This window comes from Haemaphysalis longicornis, unplaced genomic scaffold, assembly GCF_048455015.1.
Source record: "Haemaphysalis longicornis isolate Haplotype H1 unplaced genomic scaffold, Haemaphysalis longicornis Haplotype H1 scaffold_3, whole genome shotgun sequence".
In the NCBI taxonomy this organism is placed as follows: Eukaryota; Metazoa; Arthropoda; class Arachnida; order Ixodida; family Ixodidae; genus Haemaphysalis; species Haemaphysalis longicornis.
In genome coordinates, this window is record NW_027526335.1 from 5,188,566 (window position 1) to 5,207,178 (window position 18,613).

At 48.9% G+C, this 18,613-nt stretch overlaps 1 protein-coding gene across 1 annotated transcript in view; it reads left to right on the forward strand.

Annotated features, from left to right (window-relative positions):
* LOC144173880 (glutamate receptor 1-like) overlaps nucleotides 1-18,613 on the forward strand; it is a 266,859-nt gene that overhangs the window by 244,237 nt on the left and 4,009 nt on the right. Inside the window, exons 12-16 of the mRNA XM_077702181.1 lie at nucleotides 4,194-4,392; nucleotides 5,975-6,219; nucleotides 6,798-6,906; nucleotides 10,174-10,311; nucleotides 16,949-17,044. Coding sequence (XP_077558307.1) covers nucleotides 4,194-4,392; nucleotides 5,975-6,219; nucleotides 6,798-6,906; nucleotides 10,174-10,311; nucleotides 16,949-17,044 — 787 coding nt within the window. The remainder of the gene's footprint in view (nucleotides 1-4,193; nucleotides 4,393-5,974; nucleotides 6,220-6,797; nucleotides 6,907-10,173; nucleotides 10,312-16,948; nucleotides 17,045-18,613) is intronic.

Below are 18,613 nucleotides of genomic sequence, written 5' to 3' on the forward strand. Positions count from 1 at the left end.
TTCTTTTCTACGTGTACCGAGCTACCAGTGCACAAAGAGGTGTATAGATGAAAACAGTACAATACAACACTGCAAGGTACTTTCTCTGCTTTTGCTACAAGCAAAATAACTATAAAGGACCCGCTAGTTGCTCCACGAACGAACAAAATTGATCTAAATTTGTGTTTCTATAAAATAGCGACTGTTTGCTTTTTCCGATCTTATTTTTAAAAAGCTACGCGTAAGAGCGGCATATGTGTTCTTGCTGATCTAATCTATCCATCTAGAGCAACTTATAGTTTGACTTCAACGTCCCTTTAACTGTCCGCCTTCACAGGTGGCCCCACAATACCGCTCCGACTGCACTTTCTCTGTTTTTGACCTGAGTTTAGCTGGCTTACTTTTGTTACCGTTGATAGCAATCACTTGCGAAATATTGGGCATGCTCGACAGACAGGGTCACGTAATTGGAGATGTCGCGTATCCCTGTTGACCATCGTCCTTTCAGACAGACCCGACGCGCCCGACGGCTGTACAGCTTCGGCCGGCATACCGCGCGGTATATTCACTAGTGCGTCGATGTCTATGTCTTCGTTCGTAACTTCCATTGCTTCCCCACCACTCTTACTGCTATAAAAAGGGCGAGCCTTAAGCTTAAGCGCGAATAGCTCGTTCTGCAAGCTTATAATCCCTGTTTAGTTGGCGCTAAATTTTGCCGGCCTCAGCAAATCGCAACCAGTTGCCCATAATACGTCATGAGTTGAGTGCGGAAAAGTACGCAGGGTGCCGCATGCCCATTCTCTATTTCTCTCATTATACCGCTTATATCAGTGAAGTTAGCGTTAAAAGTAGTGTCAGTTGTAGTCCAACGAAGCAATCTTTCGAGAGAACCAAACTTTCATTGTGTCTTCATAGTCCCTTTAAAGGTGATAATTACCTGCCATCCATAATGCTGAATGCAGTAATCTTGCGACGGGGCGAGGTTGAATGCCACTGCAGTGAAATTATTCGTCCGCGAAAACCTACGCTGAGGCGAAATACAAAAGATACGCATCATGGAAGGTCTCCCATCAGGGATCAAATTTTCAGTTTTCTTTATTTCGGGCCTGCTTCGAAGTGTGAATTTCGAGCGGGCCCTGATTGGCTGAAAGCAGACGACCGGGCGGGGCGCAGCACAAGCGAGGCGGGGCGTCGGCTTCTGCGAGCCACTGTTCAGAGGCCTCGCGAGTGCCAATACCGCACAAATTAGCTGGACGCGAAAGGGACATTTTTGTAGCAGACGCAACTCCTAATTCCCTTTCTGAAGTTGAAATTCTATCCTGGTAGTCATTATGCAGCCTACCTGGGCAGTCTAGTTTGGTTTAATGTTCGGTAGATGTAAACTGTTCAGTTGCCTAAAACTGCATTTATGTGGTGTCGTCTAGCAACAGTATAATATTACCACGAAACGTACGGACAAAGGGTCGCGAAAAGGATATAATCACCGACCTTTGTCCTAAAACACGTTTTCATATATAGCGCCGCTTTTAAATTGGCCTGCCAGCCGCTACGCGCGTATTTTACCCACCCAGATTTATTTCGGAGCTTCTTACTTTCCCTCGCAATGCTGAACTGAAGCCGAAATGAAAAAAAGAATAGACAGCTTTAACGCACTAGGGTTTCGTCTCTTCTTTTTTTAGGTTTATTCTCGTACCTTCTCTGTATATTGCGGGTTCTTTGTCTGTCCACAATACCGTGAGCTTTTAAAAAGAGCCAATAAATACGCCTTTCAAAAACAATTTGTAATAGCGAGGCAAAACAACCTAAAAATATTGAGCTCGAGAGCTTAATGTGCACCATCCAGGAGCAGGGAGAGGACCGGCCTGAAAGTGCAGGCGGGGTCTGGCTAAACAAAAAAAAAAGCAAATAAAAAAGGAGCAGCGATCATTTGCCCGACAAGCGAGTCTGTCAGGCGAACATTGCGAAAACGGATAAAAACGGCGGGTGCAGGTTTAGACTCCACTAAGACTGTCTAAACAATTGGACGACCCGGAGCTCTAGAAAACTAGAACAAAATGCACATGGAGGAGCTACGTACCGGGCCAACTTGTTAGGCGTATGCGGACGCAGCGTGGACTCAGCGGCGCGCCAAGCCGAACACGGTTCTCATTCCTGATTCCAGTCCGGGCTGAGCCGGACCTTAAGCTGAACGGTGCCGAGCAAGCGTAATTAGATCTCGCTGGAAGACCTGCCCAGACTAGTTGAGCCGAATTCACGGGGAGAGCTGCTAGGCCCGCGCGGACTTCGCAAGCTGCTTGCATCAGTGCCCATTGCAAGCACTCTTCTCGTGTTCGCGCCTGCAGCAGCCGGGTGGGTTCCCCCTTCAGTTTCAATTTCGGCTCAGCGGGCAGGAAATGTGGCAAGACTGGCGCCGGGTGCCCGGACACCGTTCGCTTCGTGGACAGCGCAGCGACTAGGCGTATTTCGAAGCAGTTTCAGAACTTCGGCTTCGGCTGAACCGAAAGAATTCAGGACAAAGCGCCGTCAATTATCTCTCCCGAAGGTTAGTATACACCAAGATCCTATCTGGCGTTGGGTAATAGCGCAGGCATTTAAACGCGCCCGGCATTCGCGGTGCTTTACATTCACGGAGTAATTCACTCCTGCAAGCACAAAGGTAGGAAACGGTACATCCACCTATATCGGGTTTTAATACGTACCATGCTTTGCCCGTACACCCCCCCCCCCCCCCCCCCCCCCCCCCGCAGGACCGTGTAATGCCCTGCATTTCCACAAAAATGCGGACATCGCGGAATTTTCAGCGGGGTAATTGGTCGAACGAAATTTTGAAAGAATAAAAAATAAGGGAAATACTAAAAAAATACGAAAAATGGCAAGCCGTATCACGCCCTGCATTTCCACAATGATGCAGATTTCGCAAAAGTTCCAAATTTAGTCACTATAATAACTTAAGTGGAGCTAATTGGTCGGACGACATTTTGAAAAACTAAAAAAATAAGAAAAATACTAAAAAATAATGGAAAATGGCAAGCCTTATAACACCCTGCATTTCCACAATGATGCAGATTTCGCAAAAGTTCCAAATGTAATCGTTATAATAACGTAAGTGGAGCTACTTGGTCAGAAGACATTTTGAAAAACTAAAAAAATAAGGAGAATACTAAAAAATAACGGAAAATGGCAAGCCGTATAACACCCTGCATTTCCACAATGATGCAGATTTCGCTAATGTCCCACTTCGAATCGTTACAATAGTGTAAATGGAGATAATTGGTCGGACAGCATTTAGCAAAACCAAAAATTTGTCTGGAAAAAACCCACGCTCAAGACAAGCGGCATAAGAATGCTACGCATTAGTGGATAATTCTCTGAATTTCTGCAGAATTTTTTTTTCTCTGCGCCAGAAATGTTACGTGGTTGCAGATCAGAGATGATCATGGTTGATAGTGAAGTGGCCTATTTGCACAGAGACGCGATCAACGTATTCCCATTATGTTCATGGCGGCCACTACAGAGCCCTCTCAGGCTGCGCGCGCGCCCAGCTTCGTCGTCGCCGTCAGAGGGTGGAGCCACTGCAACGCGATGTCCCGCTGCCATCTTCTTCGTCTTCCCGTAACATTAACGAAGTTTGTAACACAACGGTCGGTTACTTCTTCTCACAACGGCCGTTTCCGTGGGCAAATGAGCTCTGCGGCAAAGCCAACATTATAGCGACAAGGAAATTCAAAGCCATGCCAGCAATTTCTGCTGAGACAAATGGCTGTGCAACCTATATGTCCGTGTCCGCAAGACCGAAACAGACATGACCAGATCCGGCGCGCGCCGCGATGTATTGGCATGTATTGGCATCAGATGCGTGAGCCTTAAACACATTATAAGAGGAGGGAAGAGGATATTCGGTCGAAACCCCCTAAGACATTCGGAGGGAACCGCAATCTAAATCCTTAAATTAGAGACGAAGTCGGGATAAAAGACAGGAGGGGGGGGGGGGAGGGGGGGGAGGCAGCTCTGTTAGGTTGTTGCTGGAGAGTCGACATTCGTGAGGCGCGCTATTATTGCTGCGATGTTTCCTTAGACCGGGTTTCAAATGTAACAACAGTAGCTATAACGCGCAGCAAATGGGAGTCGTAAGTTTTGCGAGACCGAGTTCCTCAGTGAGGCCCATCGCCGCCTCAGCGCGTCCTCTGTCCCGCGCGGTGACGCCCCTGTCGCAGGTCTGTGTCCGGCCGCATGGTGGGCAGCGTGTGGTGGTTCTTCACGCTCATCATCATATCGAGCTACACCGCCAACTTGGCTGCCTTCCTGACCGTCGAGAGGATGGTCACGCCCATCAACTCGGCCGACGACCTCGCAAAGCAGACCGAGGTGGAATACGGCACGCTCTGGTACTCCTCCACGCAGGAGTTCTTCAGGGCAAGTACATTGGGCTCTGGTTGTTGTCGTTGTTGCTGTTCTAAACATATTTTCCCTTCACTCCTTCTCTCGGACATGCGTGAACACTAACAAGGAAGTTTAATACGTACAGCCATGAGCAAGAGTTTACGGACCACAAAAATGGCAATTTAGGTTATTCCTCTTCCGGTAGCAGCCCACAAAATGTGCATGCATGTGACATGTCGCATATTTACTCAGGTATTGAAAAACACCGCACATAATAAGACCCCGGGTTTAGCTACAACGCAATAGAAGAGCTACAACGCAACAGCTACAACGCAATAGAAGAAACAAGACAAAACTATATTAAAACGATATCTTGCTAAGCGTATCGCAGGTTACAATATTTGGCAAACATAAAATACACCAAAACGGAGGCTGTTGTAAGTGAGGTGGATATATCAAGTGCCTACATGACTCTTTGATAACATTTCTAATGGAAGTGTAGTATACCAAGGCCCTTCAGCTTTAAAGTGATCCTGATAAGGAGAAAAATTGCTCCGGCTAAAGAAGGCACTCGCTCTTGCTAAGCTTAGGCTACCTCTGCGCCTTGAGCTGCACTCGATTCCAAGTAAGCCGTATATACTTGTTTCCCGATAACAAGGAGAGAAAGCGGTGGACGTGGAAGCACTGGCGATGTATTTCCCCGTTTCCTTTCTATTTTTTCCCCTTCCTAGTCGTGGATAAACTGCGGGATATTTGGCCGCAGACTGGCGCGTCCCGATAGACGGGATAAAGAAGCATCTGTGTCAGGGGCCCAGCTAGACGCACTTCCTGGTTCAGCCTTGCCGCATTGAAGATGCCGGCGTATCCGGTTCTTCACGGTTCAGCTTGAATCCCCTGGAGTGTCCCAGTTGGTCGGAAGCTCGCTGAGTCCCTAAGGTAAAGACAAACAAGCAAGGGGGCCTTCCCATCGTTTCTCCACAAGCCGGCCGTTCCAAGGCTCGTTCCGAGGGGGTTTTCGCGTTTCCTCTCACACGCCTGCGTGGTTGCGTCTAAGCCGAGTCATGCAATTTTAAATAAGCTTGTGGGGGTGTCCTTTTTTCATTCTACACTTTTTTGCGGCAATATGTCCTGGTGTTTTCTTCTGTAACCCAAATCAAGAAAACATACAACGTAAGACCAGAAAAACTAAGCACGAAAAATTCCGTGATAATTTCTTTTTGCCAGTAAATTTTGGATATGGAAAGATCGCATTCAGTTTACGTACTAGCCGAAGCCGGTTTATCAGCTCAGCTTAAATCGGTATCTTTTCATATATTTTCTCCACATCTGTATCGAAGCGCACCCGCAAACAACAGCTGTTTATAATGACGGACGAAAATGTGCCAACCAGAACCATGCCCAAAAGCCTCAGAATACAGCAAAATCGCATGCCACTTCCCACACCTAAAGTGAATTTGTTTGGACTTAATGCAAACGGTCACCGAAGAAGCGCCAACTGTAGGCGCCAACCGAACAGAGCGCGCACTTTCACGTGTGCTTTGAGCACAACTGGGCCCAGCGCAACTGTTCACACCCTCAACCGTGTATGTCCCTCTCCTTCTGTCTGGCTCCGCAGCGGTCCAAAATCGCCGTCTACGCACGCATGTGGGAGTTCATGAACTCCAACAGCAAGGTGTTCACCTCCTCGTACGAGGAAGGCATCCGGCGGGTGCGCGAGTCCAAGGGCAAGTATGCCTTCCTCATGGAGTCCACCAAGAACGACTACATCAACGAGCGCCAGCCCTGCGACACCATGAAGGTGGGTGGCAACCTGGACGCCAAGGGATACGGCGTCGCCACGCCGCTCGGATCTACGCTCAGGTACGCTTGCGGTGGGGCACGACTGTTGAATGCGACAATCCCTGTTGCACTGCGGGGAGCACTGTCAAAGGAACGCCGGCATCCCCTTGTCGATCAGGGATCGGAATGTGCCAAGACGGCTGATGAATTTAGGGGGGTTCTCGAGAAAACATTGAAGTGCCCCTTTTTAACGTTCAAAGTGTTCCATGTTTCCTCCTGGAGCACTTTAAATGTTACGCCGACGTCAACGCAGAAGAATGTTCGGTTACTGACATCAAGCGCAACATTAACTAGATGTGTTTTAATCGCGTACTCCCCAAGAGGAGCAGGTTTTGCCAGCCGCGCAAGTTGGCCAGTAGATCTGCATTTCTTTTACCCTTACAAAATGTTGCATGTGGAAGTAAGCGCTCTTTTTCCTGTGCGCTGCTTGATTTCTTCCGGCACAACTCATTTGTTTGTTTCCTGGGGTGGATCCTCGAAGCCGCGGGGATGCAGCCCTTTTACACGCGTCTGCCGCGATGCTTTGAGATGTAGAAATTTCTCTTCGTCGCTGACAGCCGAAGGTCGCCTTACTTCCATCGTTTTCCCTCACCTGACAGAGACCGACTAAACCTGGCCGTTCTGACGTTCAAAGAGAACGGGGATTTGGCGCGCCTCGAAAATAAATGGTGGTACGACAGGAGCGAATGCAAGACCGGCGACAGCAAGGTGAGAGGGAAAAAGGCGTCCTTCTAGTGGCGCGAGAAAAACTACGTACTTGTGCATGCAAAGCTTGTTGTGATCTTTAAATCGAAATAACGCGTACGATTACATGACCACAATGCGTTCTAGTACGTTTAAAATGAAGACAGCTACCCGCCAACCTTGCACAATAATAAATTGTTTAAGCAGAAGGGACATACCGGAAGCACCAGCCGATTTTCGCAATTTCGTATCTAGGCTTCCAGCGAATGCACCATGAGCTGTCTAGTTAATACGCTACTCGAACACGCGCTCCCAGTATGCAGCAATAACCATGTACATTCCTAGTAGCGATGCAAATAGTAATGCTAATCGTCCATAGAAGAGGCCCCTAACTGTGCAAATGCTCTGCGAAATCATTATACTCGGGGAAAACGTTCTGTCGCAATGGGGAGAAAGCTATGGGCGGAGGGGAAAGGGGGAGCTAGCTGCTCCGTGTTACTGCACCGAAGTAGTTCCCGATAAATTGGTTTCGGTTCCAGTTTCGGCGTGACTGATACGGATTTCCGACTGCTCATTTCTTCGCATGAGCTCCGTGGTTGAGTGCGCTGAACCACTATCACCGAACATGCAGGCATATTGACGTCTTCTTCTCCATACTTCATTTGTTAATAAACACCAACCAACGCTCTGACTGGAGAACTCAGACCGACAGTTGGGTCCAATATGATCGTGCAGAAGTGAAGCGAATTTTGTCAGCGCTACAGTTTTAAGGACACGCACTGATTTGTAAACTCTTCTGGAACTGAAAACTAGGCAGCACCACTGTTCGGTATAGCGGGCTTACGTAGCGGGGGCGCAGTGTACCGAAAGAGCCGCAAGCACACGCGCTCACGCACACGCTCACTTACGCCGGCAAACTGGCTAACCGAATGGATTGCGTAAACTACACAGTCCCGGTTGCATCAGCCTAACTTGGGCGTGCACTTTGCAACCCACTTGCTTCATTTATTTTGGAAGCTTTTGCTTGTCAAGCTTATTACAAATTAAAGCCGTTCCACTTAATGTAAAAGCTGCAAGTGCGGAGCAGTGATTCGCCATAAGGGGTGGTGGCGCCGTTGTCCGCTCACTGCTACCACCCATCACGCTCTTCACCGCCCTGTCGCAGGCCCGCATTTCCGGCAAGACGCACACTATCGAAGGACTCTCCACAGTCTCGCCTACCGTTCCTTACTAGACTATATCCGGGATGCTTGCTTAGCTTCCTGGACATAGCTCGAACTCGCCTCTTATCGTCTAATCCAGGAGTCGGCAACCTTTCGAGGTGGAGGACCGAGTTGCATGAAGCTTACACGTTTTTGTAGGAAAATTATGATGAATAAACTTTAATTGTCTGAGCCGAGGTGCTGATATTAGGGCACCTTCCCGGTGGGAGGCTTCTTTAGTTCGGGGTGCGTTGGACCATGCTGGCTGGCCATCCGTGCCCTCTCCCACAATCTCATCGTGGAAACAGGCGCGGAAAAAGACGTTGACCAAGAAACGAAACACACAGGACGATGCGCTGTACTTCGTTTCTTGGTCAACGTCTTTCTCGCGCCTGTTTTCCCGATGAATCAACACCAACTCGCCCAACTTTCCATCCTGTTAAACCCCAAATCGTCGCTGGTTCGAGAGGTCGGAGCTGGTCAGCAGCTCCATCCACTGTTCATAGGAAGGGTTGGGGTTACGGTTGAGGGTTCGGGATTGCTGGCACTGCCATACCATGTGTTACAGGGTATGCTTGCTATGTGGGTGGGAGTTAGTCTGCATCGCCGGGAGGTGGTAGCTTCGTCACGAGACAGGTGTGGGTGGAGTAATGAGTATTTGCGACGCTCGTCCCAATGGTGGGCGAGTACTCCGTATGTTTGTAGTGGGGTGGGCTTAACAGTTGCTTCAAGTGAGGACTCGTGGCTTTCGGGTGGAACGGCCCGGTGTGAATGAGCGCGGGCAGCGGCGTGTGCCGCCTAGTTACCCTCGAAGGATTCGGGGCGTGGAGACCAAATTATTTGCAGTTCTGGGAGTGGTTTAGCTTGTTGTGGAATTGTTAAGCGGGTTGCGATATGCGTCCATTTATGTAGTTTCTGCAAGCGGCTTGGCAGTCGGTATTAATGGTTAAAAATTATTCGCCCGTTGGGGCGGCAACAGCGATGACAACCTTTTCAGCGGTTTCGAAAAAAAAAAAATGGAGTTGGTGAAAACAGTCGCTGCAGTGAGCTCAGTTCCTTTGGCATTGACGACGCTGGCGGCTTGTGCAGAAAATTTGGGGGGTATGGCGATGCGTCCGTATATCGGGTGCATGGGAGGGAGTGGAATTGTTTATGAATGTTGCGGGATATTGCTTCTGGGCGTGCCTTTTTCTAGATGGGTAGATGGGGAGCATATTCCGTGGGATCAGAGCAACGCAAATGTTTTATCGTATAGCCAGCAGGATGTGAATTTTCTGGTCATGTTTAGGTGGCACAGAACATTGTAGTTTCAGGAGCGTTTAGTTTAAGCCGTTAGTTAGTTTAAGCCGTTGTATTTGAAAGGTGTGGCGTGCATCTTCGATTTCTTCCCATGTGTTGTGGACCCCAAGCTGCAAGAGTTTCGTAGTTGTTGCCTTCGGGAGGAGGCCCAAGGCTGTCTTGTATGCTTGGCGGATCGCTTTGCGGCTGATAAAGAGTGCTTGTACGAGGCGAAGTGCGTAGGTTTCTTTCAGGCCAAAATGACGATGGGAGACGCGATGTATGAGGCGCATGAGTTGTGCGAGGGTAAGCTGTACGGGAAGGATCGTTTGGGCACCTGAGCCATTCTTCGGAAGGGTTAGTCCCAATATGCGGAAGTAGGGCACGTTGGGAACTGGCTGGTTGTTGACCTTGAGTTCCCGGTCGGGTATATCTAGTATAGGTTTTGTTCTTTTGTGCTGGCAAAAAACAAAATAAAGCGGACTGACAATAATATTTGACAATAACTGACAATAATCTGGCTAAGTGTGAAGATGGGGGTGCAATGTCAACTGGAAGCGGTCAATTATCCGTTCTTGTCTCCCGCCTAAACCCATTTGAGGTCAGAACTGGCCTGTTCGCCATCAGACAGGAAGTGACAGGGGGAAGAGGGGGGGTTCTGTCAACCTGCTTGGGGCGGCAGGTTTCAGCCTTGATTCTAATAAATAAACGGAATGACAGCAGCAGTTTCTTATTATGCTGCTAGAGCTGTTAAGCGGGCGGTGAAAGCTCGTGTTTGTACTAACGCGGGCGCTTTGAATTCGTTCAACAGGAATCAACGCAAAACGAGTTGACGCTGAGCAACGTCGCCGGCTGCTTCTACATTCTCATCGGAGGCCTCGTACTGGCCATGGTGGTGGCCCTGCTCGAGTTCTGCTACAAGTCGAGACTGGAAGCGTCCAGATCGAAGGCAAGCCCCCGCATCACCCCATGCAACATAACCTGCCTCGGGAAGAAGAACGCCGCTTTGCTGCCAGTTCTGTAGCTACTTCCGCTGTTCGCAAGAACTCCATGGCCCTCTGAACTGACCCGGAGCTTCCACTATACGCCACCCCCAACAAAAACATTTTACGTGCTAGTGAAGGCGGACAGAGAGAGCGAGAAAGATTATTTTATTTGATGCCCGAAACGGGTTCTGAAAGGTAGACGACTTGGACGGTGTCCCTCCCTCCGCCATCAGCCAGGATTCCTTGGATCCTAGCACTGACTTCGGCAATCCGGACTTCTATGAGTTGTAGCTCCGGAGTATAGCTGCGCACAACAGTCTCCTAATCTTCTATATTCTTGATATTGTACTTTTGGGTGTGTTTATATCTTCGCTGTGATCATTGGTGGTTGCACCTTTTTGAAGCTCATGGCAAGGCCGTACCATGTGAAACAGGTCTGCTTTGCTCTTGCACATAGTGCAGAGGTTGCCAATAGAAATGTAGGAAATAGCGATTGAGAGAAACGGGACTTCGCAAGGTGTTTGTCTGCGAAAAAGCAATATTTTTTTATTGCATGAAATTTTGGCAAGTGCGAACATTAGGAACTTACGTAACGGTTGCGAAAAAAATATTTGCTAACGTGTCCACCAACCTTGATCGTCATACCCCAACATTGTGTTCTGCGTTCTAGAGCAACATCGGGGCACTAAGAATTGTAAAAATAGTGTTAGGTTAACCTGCTCTGGTTCTTCAGAGAGAGAAAGAAAGGGAGGTGCATTGTCTTCAGCCTTCTCAGAACTTGGGTTCTGTGGTCGTCTGCTTCAAAGTGCAGCTACCAAAACCGGAAATTCATGATCGATGGTGCATGCGCCTACGCTGTCAGCAGTTTTGACGTACCTAATACCGGCATTTTATTCATACTTACCGGCCTTAGAGGTACGATAAAAATAATATTGCCGGCGAGAAAGTATTTTTCGTCAGTAAAATCACGAAGTCCCTTCGAAGCTACCAATTTATCGTTAAAGTTTTTTTCTCTTATGCAGGTTCATGTTACCTAAGCTAACCTACCACTTCCAACTGCCAGATAATAGGTACCTATCTATTCCTTTCGCTGAACTATATCTTTACATCATGACGAATGACAAAAGGATGAATGTTCTTTTTAGATGCGACGCATCTCTTACTTTGAGGCATGTTCCTCCTGCGTCGTTGTTGTCGCACCGTCGGTCCGCATCCCTCCTCCGTTCTTCTCTTCGACAGTTGTGCGCAACAGCTGTACGGAACACTCTCACTCCGTCTCATTGTCATAAATAACAGCTGCGTGCGCGCGCTTCGCTCGCTTCGCTCCGCTCCTGTCGCGCGGCGACGCGCGGTGTGCGCAAGTGCACGCATGCGCGACTCTCCTCCGTTGTCTCCTCTCCTTCAAGCGCTGTGAATATAAAGCGGTTATCGCGCTGCGGCGGTTCGCCCAACTTCCCGCGTATGAGAACACTCGCATGTGATGGAAATGCATCATACGCGTTCACAACACGTTTCACCCAAATTAGAGAATCAACCCAACGGAAACACCAATTGAACCCCCCGATGCGTCGCATCACACCAGGGTTCCCTCGCGGGAAGATGGGCGTAATTTTTAGCTTATATGGTTATCTTAATATATCCCCATTTTCCCACCGAGTCAACTCGCCTGCAGCATTTTACGTACTTCTCATTTGTTTCTTTTTTTGTTGTTGTTTCCACTCGGATGCTGATAAAGAAAATCAACTTCGGTCAGCAATTTCCAGAGCACCAATGGCAATTTGTCTTTTCAGCTGTATTACAAAGGACGCGTCCCCCTGGCGTGCGTTCGACCTGAAGGAAGTCACAAAAGGCTCGTTCGAGACCCTCCACGGGGCTAACGAAGCCCTCGCGCATGAAAGATCCAAGCCGCTTAAAGTGCCATCAATTCTAACCAGTGTCAAGTCCCACCGTAAAAAAGTAAATTCCTTTCTGCAGCGGCCTGCAATTACTATTCGTTGGATCTCGTTCCAACGGTCGTAGTTCGCCTTCCAGCCTTGACTTATCGTAAATCACGCCGTTCTCTCGCTTTCTTTCGTAAGCGCTGCACCCTAGAAGCAAAATGTGATTTTTTTTATAAGTTGGGAGCCTCAAGAGTTCGATTCAGCGAGTGTAACAAATGTTTCGAACAAAGTGGTTCGTTTCCAGCCTTTGAAGCCGCAATTCAGGAAAAACCCAGTCCGCAGCAGATTGCGGCGTAAATCTTGTCGAAATATTTTGTCCTTACCCATATTGTGAACATGCATTAACGGTTCAATTCTAACCGTTGAGTGCCGGACTGAAAACTCGTCTTTTATTTTACTACATGCACTCTTTTTTATTATATGCACGACCGATATAGAATGTCAGCGCATGACATGGCCAAATGCGTTCCCGCGCTGATAACTTATTGCGCGTTGGAAAAAAACAACTCCGCCACTATAAATCATTCCGATATGCCTCGGGCTACAGAATTTTTCATATCCTCTCAGCGTGCAGGCCTAGAAATCGAAGTTTTAAATAAAATCGCTGTTGTTCTTCCCTGTGTATTGCGTAATCCCACGGTGCACAAAAGCACAGCGAACTCACCGGGAAGAAAACAGACAATGTACTGCGAATATTTACCTGCACACGCGCTTTTTTTTTCTTCAAAGGCTGATCTTATATATTCACAAGCTTTCCAGTATTTTTACAGCATTACGTCTTGCAAGTATTCCCCAGGACTTAACGCATTTGGCAACCTTTCTAGATAGCAATATTCTCGTGTTGCTATAAAGCTCTCCAGGCTTTATGAATTCCTCCAACTCGAAGGCTTTGGAGTATACAACCTTACCTTTAAAAAATCAATTTGCTGTTCAGAGCTTGATTGTTTTGTTATTCGTGTCATCCTAACGTGTTTGCGCTGTCTATTTGGCACTTTATGATACATTTCATACGTTTGTACGGTCAAGGGTTTATTAGGAGCACTGACAAGTGGGCAAGTTGGTTTGGAGACATAGTGACTAAAAGCGCAGAAAAACGCAGGACAAAGACAGGAACTACACAGGACGAGCGCTTACAAATAACTGAGCTTTAATCAAACCAAAAGCGGAAAATCTTGACACAGCGCACCCTTCCAGTGCATCATGCATACACACGCAAACAAAATGAACGTGTTTAAAGAACAATAATTGTGAAGTAATCAGTAATCAGGCATGTGCCACAACAGCTAGCCAACGTGCGCTCTTCTGCGCTTTTAGTCACATGTCGAAGGTTTATCCAGAACTTCGATTTTTTTTGTGTGTGTTTGGGGGGGAGGGGGGGGGGTTATGAAATCTTCATTAGGGAAGGAGGGGGTATAAATCCCTGGGCGGGGTGCTCGTGGTTGTAGAATCTTTTTTTTTTTTTTTTTTTTGGGGGGGGGGGGGTGTCGAAATTCTGCTGGGGGTGTGTTTCGGGGGTGGGGGGATATAAATCCCTGTGTACAGTTCTTCAGTAATGAGTTTCTTCATACTCGTCGCTCTGGCGTAGCGGCCTAACCGCCGCGTTTCTACACCCGAAGTCACGGGTCCGGTCCCGAAGCGGGGAAGGGGGGGGAGGGGGGGGGGGGCGGGGAAGGTGTATTTACGACAGACGTAAAATTTCCCCCCAAGTAGTTATACCCATGCGGCAAAAGGTAATTCAGTGAGTCTCATAGACAATGCGTAGCTTCGGCTGTGAGGCCCCAATTTCCCTGCAACTTTTATTTACACAACCTCAAATTAGATGGAATATCCCTTTTCAGCGATGCGGGGGCTAGAACCACAATTATTGGGCCGTCATTTCGCGTGAGCCTGCTGAGTTTGTCGATTTCTGAACCAATTAATTATTAGGTTGTTGGAACTCATACCGGAAAGCCTCTACATCTGGGCGCCTTATGCAGGTAACTATTCCGCTAATTGGCCAAAAAATCCCGGAAGGGTACGTCGCTAAGCATACTTGCTCCAAATACCTGAAACGCAGATCGCGCCGTCCAACGTTGATATCGCTCTTCGCTCTTCTTATACACCATTCGTTCCCGCTCACCTTCTTTCGATCTTAGCACCTGAAAATGAAACCTCAAGGCGTCGGAAAGATCTTCTCTTTTTCTCTCACGTTCACCTTACCGTCCACTTCTCATAACCGCCGGTCGAGTTAAATTAAAGCCGCTGCTATCGCTTCCCATCTCGGTCGAAGAAAAGCGCGAGCTGCGGAATCCCGCTGCGTAATCTCTTCGGGAACGGTTACGGGAAGCGATGGGGGAAGGCGGAGGGAGACGGCGGGTCGAGAAGCTGTTCTGGTTTCCCGCGTAGCTACTAACCCCGGGGGTTTACTCCGGGGCTTCTTCGCTTCTTTTCCGCGTCCATCACGACGCCGTCTTTCCTTTGTCACCGCGTGCTTTGTTCGCAGCTTTCGAAATGGCCAGCTCAGCAGAAGCGGCGCCTGAGGAGAGAGGCGGCGAGGGGCGGCAGGGTTCGCCCCCTGGCGGCAACGAATGGAAAGAAAGGGCGATATAATGCGAAAAGCGGGAACATCATGCTACACTTTCACCTGAATAATTCATACAGCCTTTTCTCCGTGGAAGGCCCGCTTTCCTTCCTTCGGCGCGCAGCACAACCGGGCCCAAAACGCATTTATCACCGTCCTTTTTGGAGCACTGTTGTGCGGGCCGTGACTGTTTCGTGGAAACGAGGCGACGCATGGGCGATGTATGAAATCGTCGAGCTATGCCGCTACTTTCTCGCCGCGTTTTGGTAACTTTGTATATCCTCCTCGGGGCGTCAGATAAGAAACGTGTGACGCGTGCATGCGCCAACGCGCTTTGGCATTTTGCCGAAACAGCGGATGTCGAGAGATGAAAAGTGAAGTCGCATCCGCATGGCTCGGTCTCGGCAGAATGCTCCGTTAGCTCTTGCCCGCTGGGAAAACGTCGTCGCAGTTTGTCCCCGGTACGATTCTTCGTCGTCGGGTCGGGAGTGGAGAGAGGGGATTAAGAACAGAGCTGTGACTTGGATGAGAAGGTTAAGACCACTCTGTAGATGACAAGGGCCTGTCATTGGGCAAAATTCCCGGGCTCGAGTGCGTCTGTCCTTTCTTAGTTCCTTGGGAACGAGGAGGGTGTTTGTCTAGTATGGCACATCGACTGACATCTTAGACATTGTGACCTACTTTTATTTGCACTGGCTTGTTTCCACGGGTTTAAAAAATCAAAATATCAGCAAAATGTCACTTCCCATCCGGTCCGCAGAAGCCAGAACTATGCGAACGGCCTCTTCCTTTAAGCGATTACCTGCTTTACCGCTGAGCGTTAAAAGGACATCGATGAAATAAAGTGCGCGCAACAGAGCCCGATTGGCATCACATCCACCAACAAAACCTAAGCAGAAGTTTCTATGAGTGCAATCTTCTCTCTAACCTTAATACATGACACAGAGCCAGAAAAAAAAATGCAGCCGTTTAGGGCTGCGCAATCTTTGTTAAGCGACAGATAACAACTGCCCGTATGCTATTACCATCCGTTATGACTACCTTATTGGAGAGATGGCAGTGTACAGCGAGTGTCTATTCACAATCATGCAGCCGATTTTGTTTTGAGTACTTGTTGAACTTTGCAGACTCCATTGTTACCAACACAACTACCGTGGGCCAGGGGCTTATGCAGAATTTCGATTTTGGGGGGGTGTCGGTGGGATGTTTCGGGGGGGGGGGGGGTGTATAAATTCCTAGGGGCAGGGTGCTTGTGGTTGTGGAATCTTTTGGGGGGCGTGTCGAAGTCCTTCTGTGGGGGGGTGTATAGATCCCTGCCGTGGGCCACAAGAATTACAACGGACAGGGCAAGAGTTTTAGTTTTAACAGCGCAGCTGTTTAAGCTTTTATTTCCACCGTCGAGCGTTACCGGCCCGGCGTCGTCCAGGCTTGCGCGTGGGCTTGCACCAAGTGAGGGGCTCGCAAAAAAATACTAAAAAAAAATACCGCGTGCACGTGAGCGTGCGCCTCGTGAGGAGCGCCCAGCGTCGCCCAGCTCGACGTTCGAGAACGCTCTGCCCAGCGTTCGTGGTGTGATCTCTCGCGTGCTGTTCTTCTCGCTCGTTGGGGTGCGTTCGCGCCTCAAGTGAGAAGCACAGACGTCGAGTTAGCGCTACAGGCGCGGAGTCCGCGAAGCCGGTTGCCGCAGGTTGTAGCGCGTGCTAATGCGGTCCACTTTGGGAGAGATGTTTTGGCTGCGCACAAAACGGTCCGGCCCGTCAGTCAGGGAGAACTTTCAGCGGCAAGTTCGGAAATCCCTAAGAGGTGCAACAACCGGGTCTCCCACGAAGGGAGAGGGGCCCCCGCCAGCTCTGCTGTTTCCCATGCATCCTTGCAGCTCAAGTGCAAGCTGCGCCATTTTTGTATGGTTGCTTCTGCGTTGACAGTAATGAGAGTGGGGTGCACACTCGTCGAACTTTCGACTTCAGTGTGATGATGTTCGGAGTGCAAAAGTGCGTTCGTCGGTGACAGGAGTATCACGCCATCATAAAGTGTAGTCGTGCAAAAAACAAGTGCAGACGTTGCCAACCGCCCTTGCTGTTTTCCTTTCTTCTCTCCCAGATGAGCATGTACGACGCCATGAAGGCCAAAGTGCGCATGTCCATCACGGGCACGCAGAACGGCGACCGAGGCATGGATCGCGGAGAGCGAGGAAGGGTACGACAGGATGCTCTGTAATTATGACGCCCCCTCTCTTTACTCTCTTAGCGCTTAGCGTCGCACACAAGCACAGCACCGGTCCGTCGACTGCACCCCCCTCACCTCACCCAACCCTGGATTGCTCGCTGGCAACGAAAGGGCAAAAATTAATAAGACACGTCGAACTTAATGCCAGACGAAAGTAAAACGTGCACGAGCAAACGCTCGTATTACTATTCCCGTTGGCAACGACCATTCGCTTTCCGACGCCCTTTCTATTTTTTACGAATGCCCTCTGAAAATTTTTATGTTAGCTGTGTCAGACGCCGTGCGGAGAAAAAGAGCCTTCTAGCCTCAACAAATTTGACTCCGAAATATCGTTTTCAACCCGGTTATAATTACTTTTTGAAATCTTTTAAAGCAGCCTTATAAAATATTTATCTGGGTGTGGTCTGTTTCAAATCACAAGTTCTAAAATACTTTGCAATATACATAGCGTATTTTTTGTCTCTTCCTCTATGCTCTCCATAAAAGTTAAAAGTACGGCTGGCACGCATTTCCCACCTTGCTTGTAAAGCGTGCTTTTCTGCATTAAGATTCTACTAGCAACAAAAACCCCTATCCAGGATGAAGAAAAATACATCATGCTCGGCAACAGGGTCGGGTCTGGTCTGCAATAGCAACGTAAACAAAGAACGGGGTTTAGCTAAAAATTTGTTTTTTTATTACTTGATACATTACGTGTTTGTTATCACATGATACATTACGTGTATGCGCGCGCGCGTGTGTGTGCGTACGTGTGTACGTGCAGTGCGCGTGTGTGCGCGTGCGCGTTCACGCATGTTTGTAAAGAGAGCGTTACTGGTATTGAAGCATTGATTGTGGGGTTTAACGCACCGACGCTACTCAGGCGATGAGGCGTGCCGTAGTGGAGGTCTCCGGATTTATTCTGACCACCTGGGGAACTTTAACGTGCGCCGAAATCTCGAACACACCGGCGTTTTTGCTTTTCGCCTCCATCAGAAAAGCGGTCACTGCGGCCGGGAATCGAACCGGAGTCCTCGTGCCCAGAAGCACAACGCCTTAGCCACTGAGCCTCCGCGCCGGGTAGAGCTTTACTGCTAACATTTCAAGGTGAAGAAATTAACATCGTGTACAGCAAGATAGTGCTGGACTGGGTGACTTACTGGGAAATGGACAAATCACGCGGTTGTACTAACTTTACATTATAGCGCATTTAGTGACGTGGAATCCTAACTCCCTTATAAAATAAAACGTTTTGATTGATTGTAGGGTTTAACGCGCCGACGCAACGCAGGCGATGAGGCGCACCGTAGTGGAGGGCTCCGGATTAATTTTGACCACCAGGGGATCTTTAACGTGCGCCGAAATCTCGTACACGCGGGCGTTTTTGCTTTTCGCCTCCATCAGAAAAGCGGCCGCCGCAGCCGGGTATCGAACCAGCGACCTCGTGCTCAGCAGCGCAACGCCTTAGCCACTGAGCCACCGCGGCGGGTCTAAATAAAACGTTTTGTGCTGCAAATCATAGTTTTCTTGGCCCCGGCATTCACTGCACCTTTTGTGTGA